The sequence below is a fragment of the Lissotriton vulgaris genome, chromosome 8 (genome assembly GCF_964263255.1).
Source record: "Lissotriton vulgaris chromosome 8, aLisVul1.2, whole genome shotgun sequence".
Taxonomy (NCBI): domain Eukaryota; kingdom Metazoa; phylum Chordata; class Amphibia; order Caudata; family Salamandridae; genus Lissotriton; species Lissotriton vulgaris.
Genome location: NC_141696.1, coordinates 374,909,061 through 374,927,064, shown reverse-complemented (window position 1 = coordinate 374,927,064; position 18,004 = coordinate 374,909,061). Strand labels below are relative to the sequence as shown.

Below are 18,004 nucleotides of genomic sequence, written 5' to 3'. Positions count from 1 at the left end.
GACAAATAAAACCGAATTTTTTATATAGTGAATTACACCTTGTCAGATTAAGAGACTTTTTTTCCTTTTTCCTTTTTCGAGTCACCATCCGGACTCAGCTGCAGGGTCGCGGTACAGCCTTAAGGGGTGAGCCACGTATTGACACAAGGTCTGTGGTTCAGGGTCGTTAGTGCGATCTTGGCGCACACTTAAGTGAAGAAGGTAATAGCCGTGAGCAGCACGTTAGAGGATGGAGTTTTTTGAGTCTGATAAATGTGTTAGGAAAGTGGATTCTAAAGTCCGAATATGTATATTGATTCGTAGCAAATGTTTTTTAATAATGTGTTTTCTTATGCTTGTGAATATTACGCTAGCTTGTGTGGGTTGGATTTTCTATATCACACAATTGCCGCTTACATCTACATCCCAACCTACTCTTTCTTTTTCTACTGTTTTTCCACATGAGTTTCATACGTTACCTGAACATGAGCGGACATGAAGATCAGAATTTGTGAACAATTTGTTTATACAGATGTTGCATCAGCATCAGCTAGTCATAAATACCACAAATTGTTGGGTGTGTGGTCTTATGCCACATACTACAGATAAAGGAATGCCATATTTGGTTTTGCCTTTTTCGCCTAATGGGTCAGTTTGGGCACTCCAATCAAGGTTTATCTATGCGAATGAAGCCTCTTCAGTACGTTCTGTCAAAGACAATGCAAGTAATAATGCCTTGATACGGGGAAAAGTTGACATGATTAGAGATATCGATGCGTATAACGCTATCCCTAAAGATGAGGTACGAGCATATGTTGGTTGGAATAAAACGACATATAGTGTTAGCTTGACGGAGAAAGAAAGACAGCGAAGGTCTCCTCCTATTTGGATTGTACCCCACCGAGGTCATCTTTGTTTGCAAGGTAATGGTCAGAATCCAAGAGCTCAGCTTGGTAAGAGTGTGTGTGTTCACACATACGTTTATACGTTCCAGAAATCTCCTCCATTCGTGCCAGCTAAAGGCACGCATTTTGTTTGTCACGACAGAGCCTACACATGGTTGCCATCTGATTTTTCTGGCACATGTTATGTGGCATTTCTGCTTCCCCCTACATACACTGCTGTTTTCGATTACCATAAGACAAGATATGGTAGAGGTGTTATCGATGCGAAAGATACTGTCGCACAAGAAGCTGGAGACTTCTTTAAGGGTTTCCTGCCCTTTTGGGGTCCTATGGCTAATAGTAGGAATATTCGTCAGCTTACGAGAGTGGTTGAGGCCACTATAAATGAGACTGCAGGTCCCCTTAGCAATATTACAACTGAGCTTCAAGCGGATCGCCTTATGACATTACAGAATCGCTTTGTTTTAGATATTATACTTGCAGATAGAGGTGGGGTATGCAAATTGATTAGATCTAGTTGCTGCGTTTTCATACCAGATAATGCCCCGACAGTGTACCAAGCCATCTTTAGGTTACGTAAGTCTGCTGAATCTATACATGTAGACAAAGGTAACTGGTCGTTGATGGGATGGTTATGGGAATTGCTGTCCAAATAGGGATGGAAGATTCTGATGTTCCTTGGTATGGCGTTAGCTATCCTTTTCTCGTGTTGCCTATGCATCCAGTGTGGTCCCGCCATTTGTAGTCTTTGTGCTACAATCTGTGTGAGAAGACCCATCCCGAGAGAAGTGAAGGCTAATAAGATGATGTTACAGCAACACCTTGATGACCTGATGAGAATAGACATAGAATTGGATTCAGATTGACTTGAGTTTAGGTTCTTGCCTACGTAATGGCAAAAGGAGGGGCTGAGGTTCTGTAAAATCTGCCTTGTCCTGTTATGTTATGGTTCCGTCACGATTTTGGTGATGTTGTACCGTATTTAGCAAGTACGGCTAATATGGAGTGAATTTGTCATGTTAACTAGCGAGTTCATTACATATTCAGAGACTTTGTCTCGAATATGGGTTCCATTTTTTTTGTGCCTCCATTTTGGTGTTGCCATCACGTAGGCCAATGGAGGTAACTAGACGAACGAAGTTGCATGGGCTTCGTTGTTCATGCACTTATTAACTAAGCCTTTTCTTGACTCTAAGGTGCATTGTAAGGAACTGACCTCTTTATCTGAAACTGACCCTTTGTGAGGCCAATTTCCTTGGTTGATTGCTATCTGAGATTGCAAGTCAAAGTTCAGGACATCGTTAGTTTTTAGCTTTTCTACACATGCCTTATCTTGCTCGTTATCTATCATTGTTTCCTTTTTATGTTCCTTCGTTACATGCATTGTGCTTTCAATTATGGGTTTGTCCGTCTTGTGGAAATTGAATTTGGGACATCCTAATAATTAACTTGTGGGGTTGGTACAATGTAAAGTGAGCCTTTTTGGAATGTGATAATGTATAGAAATATGTTTCTATTGGTCAGAATTTGCTGCAGTGGGTGTCCATTTGTAATGTGAATATTGTGTATAAATACTGATGTCTTGCTCTACAAAATTGAGCAGTTTCTTGAGTTGTACACCGTGTTGTGTTGCTGGGATTACTGCTACTAGCTGCAGCTAATAAATTTGATCTCTGACGCCACCTAGAAGTATTCTGTGTCTCTGTTTGCCTAGACAGGAGAACCCGAAGACTTTGAGCGTGTCCCTGGCGCCGCTGGGTTCTAAAAACCCGGTTCTTCAACATGCCTATTATTGTAGGAGCCTTTATACGCCGGGGAGGCGGCAGTGGTTTAAGCAGGAACCGGGTGTTAATATTGATTCTCAAAGTCCCTGGTCGAATTTTTTGGGTTCCCTTGTTGCCTCAAAATATATACAGTTGAAAGGAAGTCAATGGAGGTACATTTGCATCAATACTCTTGCTGATGTGCTGCAGCTGCTTTTTCTGTGACTTAGCCAAAGACAAAGGAATGAAGGCAAAGATGCAATCCTGCCCTAAGGGCTGGTTTAACATCATTATAGGCCCCTGGGCAAAGCAGTGTACTGGGCTCTGCCTACACAACCACTCACAGGAATAAAAATGTTTAACTGAAAATTAGTGTTAATCTGATCTCCATGGGACCCTATGCCCGTGGGGCCCCCGGGCAACTGCCAAGCATACCCATTTGTTAAGACGGCACTGGACCTCGCTGGTGTGCTGCCGTTGCTTTTGCAGTGACTCAGCACAAAACATTGGTGTGACTTCAGCAGGGTGGTTTCTCCTAGATCAGTGAGCGCAAAATATACATAATAAATATACACCTCCATTACAGTGCACAGACACTAACCATCCATGCATTGCAATGGAAATGTTTTTCAAGTGTAGGGTGACCAGACGTCCCGGATTTCCCCGGATGGTCCCGGTTTTGGGAGAAGTGTCCCGGTGTCCCGACACTTTTCACCAAATTAGGAAATCGTCCCGTTTTTTGTGTGGTGCCCGGATGTAGCAGAAAAATTTCCCTTTTTTTGTTTAGTACCTGGATTTAGCATACCATTGGAGCCCTTGTTGCAGAAGGATAAGTGTAGCGCAAAAGGAAATCCATTAAAGAGACATTTTTTCTCTCTGGATTTCTCTTCTCTTTCTACAAAGGCTAGCCAACAGTGTGACCCTGCTCTGCCCTTTAAAGGGAGCGCATGTGTGTGTGTATGTGTGTGTGTGTGTGTGTATATATATATATATATATACATGTATATATACACTCACAATGAAATAACTCCTGCTACTTTCAGTGGGGCGAAGAAGGAGAGACGGACCACTGCATACAGGCAAGATGTTTTATTCAACCCAGCTACTCCAGCATTGTTGGATGGAGCGTTTCGGACACGTAAGCCCTTGTTCACATGAAGACTGTGTGATTTGCCGGTTGTTTTAAAGTATTGGTACATACCAGCCCACGTCACATGATCCAGTCACCTGATAGTGAAACTAAACAACAGACTGCATATTGACATTCTCTTCGCATCTTTCGATTGCAATTACATCTGTTTGCACATTTATTATGGATATGATCCATAATTGAATCTGAACTTCATTACAGGTTATAAAAATCAAAGAATCACTGTTTAAATACATATTGTGCAATAGAGTCTTGAAATGTTTTACGCGGAATGTTTTCCCTCCCATGCTATGTCATACATAATTTTGTGACTCATGGAACCTATAACTACAGTAGTTAGAATACTAACCATTTTCTGAAATGCAATAGTTCATGAGTTTTAAATTTATAGCTGGTTGAATCCACAGTAAAACATATTTTTTAATTTTGATTCTAATGCTAATTTATATGAACCTAATAGGACCAAAAATGACTGTAATTGATCTAGATGTTGTAAGATCAGGCTATTTGGTATGTGCAAAACAAAGCATAGCAGCAAAAATAAAACATAAAATGTGCAAAACTGTGCTAATATGATCCCAAAATTGTGAATAAAATGCAATAGTATGTTGACGCATGATACCTCAAATACGGTTAAATCATCAGAAATACCAAAATTTCATCTTTGTTAAATTCTTATCCATGACAATTCATACATACACACTATATACAAAGTGCATTTGTGGTTTAAAATATAAGCATTGATTTGCTAAATCAGACATACGAGGTAATGCTTTCGGCCTTATTGTTGTTATTATATCTATTTTCAGATGACCAGCAAATTAAATTGAAAACTAATCAACTAGACCCAGGCTGTGTCTCATTTTAATTCCTATTACTGCTTATCGCAAACAATATATGAAGTATGTGGCCCTATTAGTAGATGGTATTGTCCACTATGTGTGGCTCATCTGCAGTCTGTTACTACGAGGGGGGTAAGCTATCAAGATCTAAAAAAAGTTGTGCATATCTTCAGCATTATTTAGCCTGTTTGGGCTTTTGGTATCAAATTCCAGTATTAGTTTTGTTTCCAACTGTCTTAGCAAAAGCTCTATGTTTCCTCTTCTATTTTGTTTTGGTATGATGCCACTACAAAATATTGTAAACAATTTGCATCATTGTTATGAGATCTTTTAAAGTGGCGTGCCACTGGGTATGTAGGATCACTGTGTAGGATTGCTCTAAGATGTTGCAAGATCCTCAGGTGCACCTGCAATTTTGTGCTTCCGATGTAATTTAAGCCACAGGTGCACGTGAGCACATACACAGCGAATTCTGTCCTACAATTAAAGCTGCCACCCACGGCAGTTCCACTGGTGCTAATAGGCGTATGATGATGTGTTTTGTTCACGCCAAATTTGCACGCTCTACATGATGAGCATTTACGAAAGCCAGGAGTTGATTTTAACCAAGTGGAATTTTGTTTAATTTCTGGACTGCTCTGGTCTAGAGTCGAACCCATGATTATTGCTCTACTGAATGTAATAGTGGGAGTAAGGGGTTAGCGTGAACGTCGTACTGGATCGGTAAGCACTATTGCCCAATTTCTTTTCACTATGGATCTAATTTTGCGCTCTTCATTACTGAACGCAGTAATGAGTCTCGCCCCTTGATTTATTATAGGCTGATCCTCCTGAGCCTCCTGTTCTCTAGGCTCAACATTATCCATGGTGATATTGGGTAACAGACTGTCTCTTGATCTCAATTTGGCTTTAGTCATGGAGGATTCAAGTATCTTATCTGAGTAACCACGTGCTTTGAGTCTTGTCATTAACTCAGTTGTGCATCTTACAAAATCTGTTTCTACACTGCAAATTCTTTTTAATCGCAAGATTTCATCATAGGGGATGCTGGCGATAAGGTGTTTTGGATGAGCGTTTGAGGCGTGGAGTGTCACATTCCCAGCACTGGGCTTCCTAAATAAAGTAGTTTCAATTTTATTGTTTCTAATGTACAACTGGACATCTAAAAATTCCATCCTATTTCTATTTATATGTGGAGTAAAGTGGAGGTTTAATTGATTGTTGTTAATGTTATTAACAAAATCTGAAGCTTCTATTTGATTGTCCTTCCACAAAATAAAGATGTCGTCAATGTAACTAAGGAAACAAATGATGATGTTCTCAAAGCACTCACTGTACTCCTTTTTAAGTACCTGTTCCTCCCACCAGCCCACGTTCAAGCACACGTAGCTGGGGGAGAAACAGGCTCCCATCGCCACGCCCCTGAGTTGTCTGAACAACTCCTTTCTGAATAAGAAAAAGTTATTATTTAGACACCACTCAATTAAGCTTACGATTGCTTTATTGTGCTGGTAGAACTCACTGGGTCTCTGATCTAAAAAGTACTTGACTGCCGCTAAGCCTACACTGTGATCTATACTAGTGTATAGCGATTCAATATCTAACGCTATCAGTAACATGTCATCTGACCATGGTAGATTTTTGTTTTTTGTCAAAAAGTCGCCTGTATCTTTGATATAGCTAGGCAAGTTTTTTACTAATTCTTTTAAAAAGAAATCTATATATTGCCCAACCTGTTCTGCAACCCTTTTCATAGCGGAAATGATCGGTCTTCCGGGTACAGGTACAACAGCTTTATGAATTTTAGGTATTAAACATAATACTGGTAGGACTGGACATTCATTGTTCATGAATTTCTGTTCATCTTGTGATATTAGTCCCTCCCTACGCCATTGTGAAAGCTGTTTTTTCAATGTGTCTGTGGCTTTAGAATATTCTTTGTTGGTGGCTTTTTCATAACAGTTGACATCACTGAGTTGTCGCTTGGCTTCTTTGATGTAATCCTCTCTTGGCCAGATGACTAAATTTCCACCTTTATCAGATTTCTTAATAATGATCTCATTGTTGGTTCTTAGCTTTTTCATTAAGTTGGCATATTCACGTTTTTTATGTTGTACTTGTTTCTTTTTCTTAGTTTTTTTGGTGTTTACTTGTAGGTATAACTTTTTGATATCTTCAATAACACAGTCCTGAAACACATCTACCGCATCCCTCGGCATCATGGGGATGAAACTTGATTTGGTCTTGAAAGGGCTGATCCCAGCCCCCTTCTGTAGTAGATTTATTCTCCGTAGCCTGGTTTGAGTTGCTTCGTCAATGTGTGAATCTGTAATTTAGGATTCAGTTGCATTCAGATCGCGCATTGTTAACAAAGTAGGTACATCAGCAGCTACTAATGCAGGATTCTGTTCATTGAGATCACTGTTCTCACTGGTTGTTTTCTTTTTATCTCTTTTTAAAGCAAAGAACTTTTTAAGCTCTAGTTTCCTGATGAAGCGAAAGATATCAATTCTTGTTGAGGCATAGTTAAAGGTCTGACCGGGACAAAAATTCAAACCTAAAGATAGCAGTTGTTTCTCAGCTGTAGATAGAACTACTGATGACAAATTTACGATGGTTTTTATCCAAATCTACCTATTCCGCTGCCACGTTGTCTTCTTCTTTTTCTTTTTCAATTTGTTTGCATCTTTTTCTTCTGTCCCTTCTACGTTTGTTTTTTCTGTGTCTTTTTGCCTGCTCACTTGCCTCGGCATCAGGGTCTGGAGCCTTTCCTCTACTACAGTTACAAGTTAACTGCATTACTGTGCATCGGCACATATTTGCAAGGGTAGCAAAAACCGGGTCAGGCCAGATATAGAAGTAAGACTAAAGACTTTATTCCTACCTTTATTTCTTGCCTGTCCCGGTTTTTGGTCCTCAAAATCTGGTCACCCTATTCAAGTGCAATATCATGAGTGTTGGCTATTCAGCTGCTGATCTACCATAAAGAGGTTTATCAACAAAGGCCTTAAAAGCTGCTGATGAAAGAAGCAATACCCTGGCGAAGAGCATGGTAATCTCCGTGGAGGAAAGCCAAGGGGTTTCTCAACGACGAACCAGTGTTGCATCAACAGTGTCCTCCTTGCATACTCTCCAAGAGAATTTCGCCCACTGAGAGACACTTACTGCGCCACAAAGGGCAGTCCAAGAGCCCTGCATAACAGATCATCTTCAGGGCACAAATGGGGCGTCCAGAACCTGTGCTCACACGCTGAGGAAAGACTATATGGGTCTCGGGGAGGGGCGTCAACATTTTAACCAGTATTAAGGTTTTGAATCACAGTTGTTTGCCTTTTGTACTGATCTTTTTTACTGTAAAGATTTGAATTAATTGAACAGTTAATAATAAAGCAAAAACAAACAAAAACAGCCATGAGACTCCCTGGATGTGATTTGTGCGCTATACAAATATCCCTGACTTGACTTGACAAAGGGACTGACCCAAGGTCGCAGGTGGTGTCAAATAGATACCCTATCAAACTCATTCCTTGATGAATGTTTGGTAACCGGAGGAGTCCCCGGCCGCTGAGATCTTTCGGTCATTAATACCTCAAGTAATGGGTGCTAACTATAGAATAGTTCGAAGTAAGACTTATTCTTGCCCTTTTCCTGCTCAGACAAGGACTGAGCAGGGACAGTGCGAATCCATTCTTACGCTGAAGGCCTTGGACCCTGTACTGGCAATTTCAAGGACCAAAACATGTTGGCACAAGGATGAATGAGACGTTGTTTCTCAAATTGCACCATTATAAATCCTTTTAAACCTGAACATCGTACCCTCTGAATAAAGGAAATCCCTCTGGATTTACACTGAGGTATGTTTAACAGATATCTGAATCCTAAACTTATCCAGCACTAATAATTCTAAACTTCCTCGCTATGAGGTTGAGCCTCCCCTGATGGAACTATACTATCAGGGTGGGATGTACTAGCCAAGGATGAAGCATGCCACAACAATGTGGGCGAGCCTTTTCGGTCTAATCTTTTTGAATATTCCTCCCATTTGGTCCAGTTACTTCCCCAACAACTTAGGTGTGGATGCTTCTGCAGTATTTTTAGTGAGTGATTGATGTATATTATGGAGGACATACAGTAGTGTGACAGCATGTATCTCTCTTGGTGTGATTCACCTTATAAGGTCTTAAACACAGAAAAGACATAACACATGGATTTAAAGTTAAAAAATAAATCTGACTGTGTCATCAGCCTATAAATGGCATACCTTCAACTTGACATACCCAATGAAAACAGTGATTAAAAAAGAACCCTCGTGTTCCCATTGCGTATTAGTTGCCATAGGAGACCAAATAATACCTTTTGTAAGTAACAGTATACTTAACATAAGATCTTATAAATAATTGACTTTTGGCAACAAGCATCTGCGATCTGTCTGTAATGGAAAATATGTGAGAGAGAGCTACATGACGATGAAATAATCACAATTATGATGTCACCAAAGAAAGCCACAGCTCAAACCTAAATATGGCGCATTAAAACGAAATTATACAGATGGTTAAAATACTAGTAAATCCTTGTCTTCCACTTTTTCAAAACGTGTTCCGCCCTGCCCCCCAAATAGCCAGTAAATAAAATGAAACACTATTGTGCAAACAAGCGCAACTGTCGAAAAATGACCACGGTGCACATTTAAGTCGCAGACCGGTGGAAGTTCCAAAAACAAAAGAGAGGCTTTTTTTCCTAAGAGCTGCATCATTTTTTTCGAACTTTCAAAGCATATATCTTCTTCGTATGGGGAACGCCATGGTAATGTAGATTTTATGTAGTACAAATACATGCGTAATGCCGTTATCCTTTCTCGGGCCAATCTCTATGCAATCTTTGGCGTGGGACACCACGAGTCACGACTCAAGACGCGTGATCTAATAGTGAAGTTGCTGCGTCATTGAAAATTTGCAGCCACATAGCAAAGCACTCTCGCGAGACAGCGGCACGAGGCCCGCCTGTCCGCTGTGGAGAAGCATCCCCAGTAGAATTAACTTACATGCGGTAGCATTCCCCAAAACACATACATTCCTTCTGAAAACTGCAGCATTTCCAAGATTCAAGGCCCCTTATTCAAGACTTAAAATGGCGAATCTCATCAAATACAAGCCCCTTGCACCCCCGGTGCGTCACTTTTAATATGGGAAAAAGTGACGTACCTGCGGCGCAAGGGGCTTGTAAATAAGCCCATTCGTATTACTATACACTCCACCGAAGGTACATAAAAGGTAGTATGCGACCCTGGACTCCAAGCTTGTATAAGCGCGTATCCTGCATTACATTCCTGATGCCAGTTTTACGCGCAGATGTGGGGTGCAATATGTTATATAATATTACCTACAGACTTACAGCATGAGGCGCGCGTGGTACTTAGGGGCAATCAATCACGACACCCTGGTTTCGTAAAAGGAGTAAAAGCAACGTAAAGATTTCCTCACAGCATTGCAACATTTTCTTTAGCCAACTGCACTGATCGTTTCGTGTTGAGGAAAAGGGGAAATCTGCAACAGCGGGGGACCCATTTTCACTTCCTCGTGAGCCTTAAGAACTGCAGCTGCAGAGAGGACCCGGGCACAGTGCGGGCAGACAGACGGTGACAGCAGACATGAGCAACTGGATTGTGAACGAGGGGATCTCCATCGTTGTGATTGTGAGTACACCAGTGGTTCCCTTTTAATTACTGCCTTTCAGGCCTAGTGCAAAATCCACCATAGCTGGTTTGTTGATGACGTTTAGCTGTAACTGTTGCCAGTGTTCAAACTTATGCGTGAAATGGTGGGAATGACGTGGCAGGGTCACAGTGGTGAACGTTTTTAATTATTTGATTCACGTATGTGTAAAAATATCTCAGCAGTGACCTCGAGGCAAGGAATATGTATGTTTCTGTGCCTGCAATATCAGTTAGAGAGAGGGGGTAAAAAACACTCTCGGGCAGATTTACAAGCTCCTTGCGCCACTTTTGCGTCACTTTTAACCTGGGAAAAGTGACGCAACAGTGGCGCACGGGGCTTGTAAATCTGCCCATATGAGTGCAGGTGAAATGTTGCACTACCGAGTGAATGCCCTGTGCCGAAAGGCAACCTAAATAACAAACATCTCAACACGTAATGCATTTTGATACACATGAGAAAGTATAGAAAGGGAAAAGTGTGCACATTCGACGCAGGGTGAAAACGTGCTTGTACCATTTGCCATGATCTGAACTGAAGCATGTAGCCAGAAAGCATGTTCCATCATGGCGTGTCAGACGACTGTATTGGTGTCAGCAGTGTCGAGTCAGGCGTGAGATATGTAAGCTTCTCGTAGGGCGATCCGAGAATCTACGAGTTATTCTGAGGTTGTCATTCAAGTCTGCCCTCTAAATGAAGCCCCTAGTTTCTATAAAAGTGCTTTGACAACACTGTGCTATGTTGTGTCAGGTTAGCATACCTCTACCGCACCCCGGGGTAAACCTTTGCTTGCTATTTCTACTTCTGGCAAATCATATGCACAAATTAAGCAACTTGATTGTTGAACTGCAATGAAATATAATCTTTGGCCTCCCAATCTCCACAAACCTGTAGTCTTGTACCTGGACACATTAGGAGTGCTTAGAAACAGACGGGGCTAACGTAGCAAGAGCTATAAAAAACGCTTGACAAGGTGGGCAATCACAAACACCCAATCTCCATCACAAGACGAGGTACAGTGGGAACAGTTTAGCCATGGCATTCGGGACTTTGAGTTTTAATCCTGGCTTTACCACTTAGCCAAAATATGCTGTTTGTGAATTCCAACATTTTTGCCCTTCAAAACTTTAAGACAACTTCTAAACTCTCTCTAATTGGAAGCCCTGTGCTCACGGGTGTTAGACAGGGATCACAATCGAACTAGAAACTCGTAAGCATGCCTTAAGGAGGAACAGATGGACTGGCCAATAGAAAAGTGCTGAGGGCTAGGGTGTATATCTGAAAAGATGCCAGGGCCGGGTCAGGGCCAGTCGCATGCCTGACATGAGGCTGGCTTTGCCAGTGAAAATGATATTCACACCATCATTGGCACTTCTGCCCGGCATGTAGCAGTAGATGTTATTTTCTCTAGTGCCTTTTCTTTTAATCAGCTAAATTGCAGGCCCGCAGCCTATATCCTTGACTTGGCTTTGCCAGCCAAAACGCGATCCTTTTCACAAGCACGCCTCTTGTCACAGGGTCTCCTGGAATAAGGCAGTATGGCTTGTCTCAGAAGGGGGAGGGTGTGGCAGTTGTGTAATCGAACTGTGAACAGCACCTCCCTCAGAAAGACGTATGCAAAGAGACTGACAACTGAAAAGTCCCCCTCCCATGGCCCATTTCCAAACGAAGGCTCGTGGACACCCTGGTAACTTTCACGTGTTGCCCTGGATTCAATCTTCTCTTTGTGCAGGCCAGACTTTTTTTTGCAATCCCGTCATCTTGTTTAGCACCCCCTGCTGGCTGTTTTGTGTAATCCGTATTTGGCAGGGGTGGGGCTGTCACGAATTGCAAAAGGCATATTAACGTCTCACGTGTTCTAATGTAGGATCCGGGTTTTACCTCCCCCGCAAAATTTGGAACAGGTACCAAGGCCAGAGCTCACACGGCGCCTCTCATGCATGGGTGACCTTCTTTGTGACCCTGGCAGATTTGTTGACTGTCGCCCGTACACGGGGGCGACACTGTGCAGTGGCGTGACGCAAAACGAAGGAACCCCGAGTAAAATGCGACGAGGGGCCCCTGAGCTGAGCCTGCCATACTTCACAGATTCGGTGGCATTGGGTTGTAAGGGTGGGGGAGGCGGGGGAGGGGGGGGGGGGGGGGGGGTGGCATGCTGAGGCCGGGCCCCTGCGCCGCAGAGACTGCAGCGGCTTGTGTTACAAATCCGACTCTGAAGGTGAATTTTAACCCTGACGCAAGCAGGCGCCCAGCCCTGGGGACAGCACTGCCTGGCCGGTCCACCAGCACAGCCTGGTTGGTCCATAACAAGCACAGCCCAACAAGGAATCGAGGAATGAAGAAAAATTTCAAAGAAAGCAGAGAAGGAAAGCGTGAGAGACGGAGATGAAAATGTAATTTGGAGGCATGATACTATGCAAAATCAGCTATAATAGTGAACACGAGAAAATAAAAATAAACAACAAATGGTGGGATTTAAAATTAATTATTTTAAATGTGCCCAGCACGTTGTGTTTTTCTTTCTCTATGAAAGACATTCTGCAATGAAGGTAGCCTAAGACCACAAGCTATCTTAGTTCTTACTGAAAGCTGTTTAGAAATTTAAGGGTAGAAATCTCAATTGATAACTCTGAAGAAGTAACAGGAAATTGAGCAGGGTAGCTTCCATATGATATATTAACACAATAGTGTGATTACTGTAATTTCAGCTTCCAACAAATGATCCCAAACAGGACAAATACAAGTTAAAAATCAGGAAGAAAACTAGTGACTAGATAAAAACTATTCTGCCTGGGGGAAGAAGCACACTGTGAGAAAGCAACACAAGTGTGGGTGTAAGAAGAGTAGCACATGGGTGGGAGGGAGTAGCGAGGAGGGGGAAGAAAAGCACATGAAGGAAACTCCTGGAAAACACATGCACTCTCAAGGCGTGTTTAAGCAAAACGAAAAAAGCAGTTTCCTTAAAGGGAGCAGGGGAAGAATACAAGCCAGCCAATTAACGAGATGGTAAAGATGCTCTGTTCCATCACAAAGTAAAAACACAAGATGGACAGGCTGACACAGGGAAGCCATTGAACAGAAAGCAAGCAAATATGTTTAAGTAAAGCTGACCAATGGTAAGCAATGGGTGGACTGCAAGCAGCTCTACTTTTTGGGTAAACCCACAATATGTGTTTAGAAACCAGACAGCTTGTATTGTCTGTTGAGTTCGACTTAAAAATGAGTAACCAATAAAATTGAGGTTGTGTAAATACAAACAAAACAATTTATTTTCCCAAGGCAACTCAATGTGAGAAAAGCAGACCAGGAAGAGAAACTGTTTTCACTTTAGATTAGACCATCTTCTACTTCATATATTAGTTGAATTTCACCTGTTCAAAAACTAGCATTGCACCCAAACTAACTATATTGCTGTATTAAGACGTTTATAACATTTGGGCCTTCCCAAGAAACAAAATATGAGGTCACCCCTGATTAAACAAAGGGGAGTTAGACACAGGTACGTTTGATTGGCTATTTTTTAATACTCCGTGTTTAGATTTACTTGTGTTCTCCCTTAGAATAGTCATCTAGGCACAGGAGCCTGCATCATTCAAATAGGTGGTTGACGAAGGACGGTAATGCCCCAATACTATGTGCAGCCATTTTATTACAAGGAAAAGAAGAAGTTGTAACAGTTTTGATAGGAGAACGATAACCATGACAGTTGGAAGGGAATCTTTGCCTCTACACTCCTATTGCTGCAGTTTTCTGCCTTTTCCACGTCTGATTTGATGCATGCTTTTACTTTGCTAACTGTGAGTTGTATGTTATTTGTTGTTTGATATGCTTTAGAAGATTCTTGGAGTGGGCCTTCAAGCAAGTAGTGGAGAATCATTAGGAAATCTTTAGGAGTTGACATTTGGCTTCCTTTTTTACTTTCAAGCCAACATAACACTTAGGGTGTCACATGTGGCCTAAGAATGTGGGTATCTCATTAACAAGTAACAACTCTAGTTTTTGTTGGTATCAAATTATATTCGGTAAAACCAGAGTATATAACATCAGCTACTATTGAGGTTAGAGATTTCATAATGTTGTCCTTTTGGGATGAGAAGCTCATACAGCCACATCTACAAATGATGATCAGGAAGTTAAAATTCATTTAGACACATAAGGCAGTGGGTATTTTTTTTTAAAGAAAATAGCAAGTGCATGTGGGGTCTAGTAGAAAAACAAATATTGAAGACATAACTTTTTAAGTTCCTACTGTACACAAGCATTGTTGAAGTTAGTAGCTTGTCAATTTGAAATCTAATCGCTTTCCAAATGCTTTGTTTGATCCGGCATAGCCTCTGTGAATGTACACGCATCCACAGCTGCCATCTTTGAATGCACAGTATTATATTTAACCAATCCTGATTAAAAATGACCATGGTGGATGTGCTTGCATGCACAGTAGTCATCTATGACTACTATTTTGTTTTCCAAATCCCATTTGAAGATTGGCATTGTGAATCCGATGCATCTGCAGTGGCCATCTTTGAATGAGATTTGTTAAAATGAAACAAAAGCCATTTGAAGATGTCAGCCATGTATTGCTGTGCGTGCACAAACTTGTGCTGTCACAGGCAGCCATATTGAAGTGGCCAAAACGCATTTTAAGTTAGTTGAACACTAAGAGCACTGGGGGGTCATGACAAATTAGCAAGTGAGATGGGGCCAAAGGATTAGGGGTGGGGAGATATAGTTTGATAAAGGAGAGGGAGACATGGCAAATGATAGGAGATGGGGTAAGCAGGGAGAGAGAAAAACCAATACTGGTGTCATCCAGGTTAGGGGTTGTCAGTTGAGTACAACTTTGTTCCAGTGACAAAGTGAGCACAGGATATACATCTTGGCATACCCATAACATATAGGGCATCAGTTTTAAGTTTACCAAAAAGTGATTGTAGTATACTTAAATTAATGTCACCCACTGGTATTTACCCTGGGTCCCCCTTTTTATTTTGCCCACAATTCCACCTCATTGTTAGACCCACCCATAAACAAATCTGTAATGAACCTGCTCCAATAAGAAGTGTGCTGCCCAGGCTGCCAAATCAGGTCCATTATGAATCGAAACACAAACAACCCAAGACAGGTTTCACCTTTTTGCATACTATGCAGCAGGTCTTGAATATGATGTAGATCTATGAGGTGGTCAGCAGGATGGGAGGGAATAATGCAATTGTACTTCTTAAGTCTAGGGATGAGTAGCATGGTAGCACGTGAAAGGCTCTTCATAGGAGATAGTTCACAGTTTGGTGCTACTGTGAGTAGGGTGTTACCACCACCAAAGTAGAAGAGGAACAGGCCTTTAATGATGATATTGTTATGCAAATTGGGAAGACATTGCATAGTTCTGGACAGAATTGATAACTAGCAGGAAGTCAGAATTTCACAGACATGCTTGTTTGAGTACATGTAATGTATACAAGAGATTTAGCATTTGTACCAGTGTAGACATAATGTTGTCTACCGTCATCTAGGAGAGTTAGTCCTAGATTTTGCCTTCTGTGATATTTCTGGCGGCAAGCATAAAGAATTCTGGTCATGGTAGGTCTTTGTATTTAGGCTCAGGTGAGGAGCAGGCAGTTTCTGAGCTGGGTGATATCCTCACTAGTGGAGCCATCTTGCTAAATTTCATCATGTATGCTGGTGAATTTTGTTTCTGTAGTCTGCCAGGAGGAGTCCAAGAGATGATGCACACATGTTGGAAAATGAGATATGTGTTTGGAATACTTTGAAAGTAGCTAGTACCTGCTGGCATCTAAAAAAAACCTATCCCGGAGATGAAGCGGAGATGAAGCTACAGATGGATAACCAAGGAGAAACAGTGAGAGAGATGTAAAAAAACCATAATGATGGAGCCACCCATTTCTGTGAGTTGAAGTTGTCCACAGCTTTGATGATCATTGCTTGTGTGCTTAAGTGAGATCTGCAACCAGGCTGGTAATCATATAGGAGTTATGAATAATTTGGTCTTGCATGCAGACTGCAGCTGCTTTCTCATTTACCTTTCCAGTGAACACATATATTATTGAGCCTAAGATAGTCAGGTCATCAGGGATGGGGTTTTATTTTTCAGTAGCAAAAGGATTTGTCAAGATTTGAGTGTGTTGGGAGAGATGCCTTGAGCAAGATAGGCATTGCCAATGTTGGAGAGTTATGTAAAAAAAATTATCAGGCATATTTTGTGTTGGTTTTGTATGTTCTACTAGTAAGATGCTTTGATTTCAGCGAGAATCCTTTAAGTGGTGCCGGGTGGTCGATGTTGCTTTTAAGAAAGAGGTTCAGTGATTAAATCAGGTTATTGAAAATGGCTATGTTGCCAAGTTGTGAAAAGGAATATGACAACATATTACCTGAAAGTGTCAATGGGGCAGCCCTGAAGGAATGGGACTGTTTTGTGCAAATGCATGTTTGATGCTATGTGGTGGATGAGGATTGGGATGTCAGCCTGGTCTGGCCAGTTCAACGGTCAGCAATGGATGACATTCAAGGCTCTGCATAGTGATAAACTGAGATATTTAAAACGGGCTATTCCGGCATATGGTGTTGATGTTTAGCAAACCCCTACAGGGTGGTGATGAAGACTTCTGCCAGTTATCATCCCTAAAAAAGTTATCATTGGAGTATTGTTGTTGGCTGATAAATTGTATATTTTCAGAATTTCTTGATTAAGGATTTTCTTATTCTTGGTGGTCTATAGATAAATAAGCTAATTAATATGTTGGAATCAGAGATGGACAAAAGGAGCTCCATGAAGATGAAAGTGGTGTGTTTTTTTTACCATCCAGGGTGAGAAGGTCCCGTAATGACACAACCAACACACATTCTCTGTGTCTTCAATATGTTACTTTCTATAGCCAATGGGGACAAGAATCTTTCAAATCCATGTTGAGGTAGCAGTCATCCACGTCTCTGCAATGACAATTGCAGCGAATTGCTTTGATCTTGTCAATAAGGCCTGAGATGTAAATTGTGTCTCTTCACTGAAGATTTCATGGATACAATGGGTGTGAAGGCATCAGTCATGTCCTTGGTGTATTATGGATCCTACATCAACAAACATGAAGTCTAAAGTGCACTCAGAGTGTGGCTTGAGAGTGAAGATCAGTGTGATATGGATGAGGTTACTGTAGTTGCATGTACTGATGTGCCATACGCTGGATGGATGTTTAAGTCTAAGTTACAGAATGGGGATCTGTGGCAGTCCTTTAGGGGGCAGTTGTATTTGGGCTTTTTTGTGAAACTTGGGAAAAGTACGGAAAGAGGGAGGGTTCATCCGGACTGCCAGGTTACTTTGGGTATACACTCCATGCAACTGCACTCCACAAGGACTTTTCTCATTTGTGATGCTGCGGAGTAAGAGTGTCCCAATTATTCAATTGGTTTTTCATTCAATTAGCTTATTTTTTCTTTTCAGACGTGTGTAACCCATATAACACAAGTACAACACAGAATCAAGCCTTAGGAGCCTTGCTATTATTCTTGTGAATTTTAAGTATACTGATGACTAATTCTCTTCCAGATCTTGTGGCTGGCAATCAATGCATTCCTGTTTGTGTGGTTCTACTTGGTGTATGATGTGGGTCCGAAGTACCACTACTCCAGGGAAATATACGGGGTA

The 18,004-nt window shown here is 41.5% G+C and overlaps 1 protein-coding gene across 1 annotated transcript in view; it reads left to right on the top strand.

The window, feature by feature from the left end:
• The first annotated feature begins 10,255 nt into the window (after window positions 1-10,255).
• Window positions 10,256-18,004, top strand: part of CYBB (cytochrome b-245 beta chain) — a 79,074-nt gene continuing 71,325 nt past the window's right edge. Inside the window, exons 1-2 of the mRNA XM_086934160.1 lie at window positions 10,256-10,331; window positions 17,906-18,001. Coding sequence (XP_086790286.1) covers window positions 10,287-10,331; window positions 17,906-18,001 — 141 coding nt within the window. The 5' untranslated portion in view covers window positions 10,256-10,286. The remainder of the gene's footprint in view (window positions 10,332-17,905; window positions 18,002-18,004) is intronic.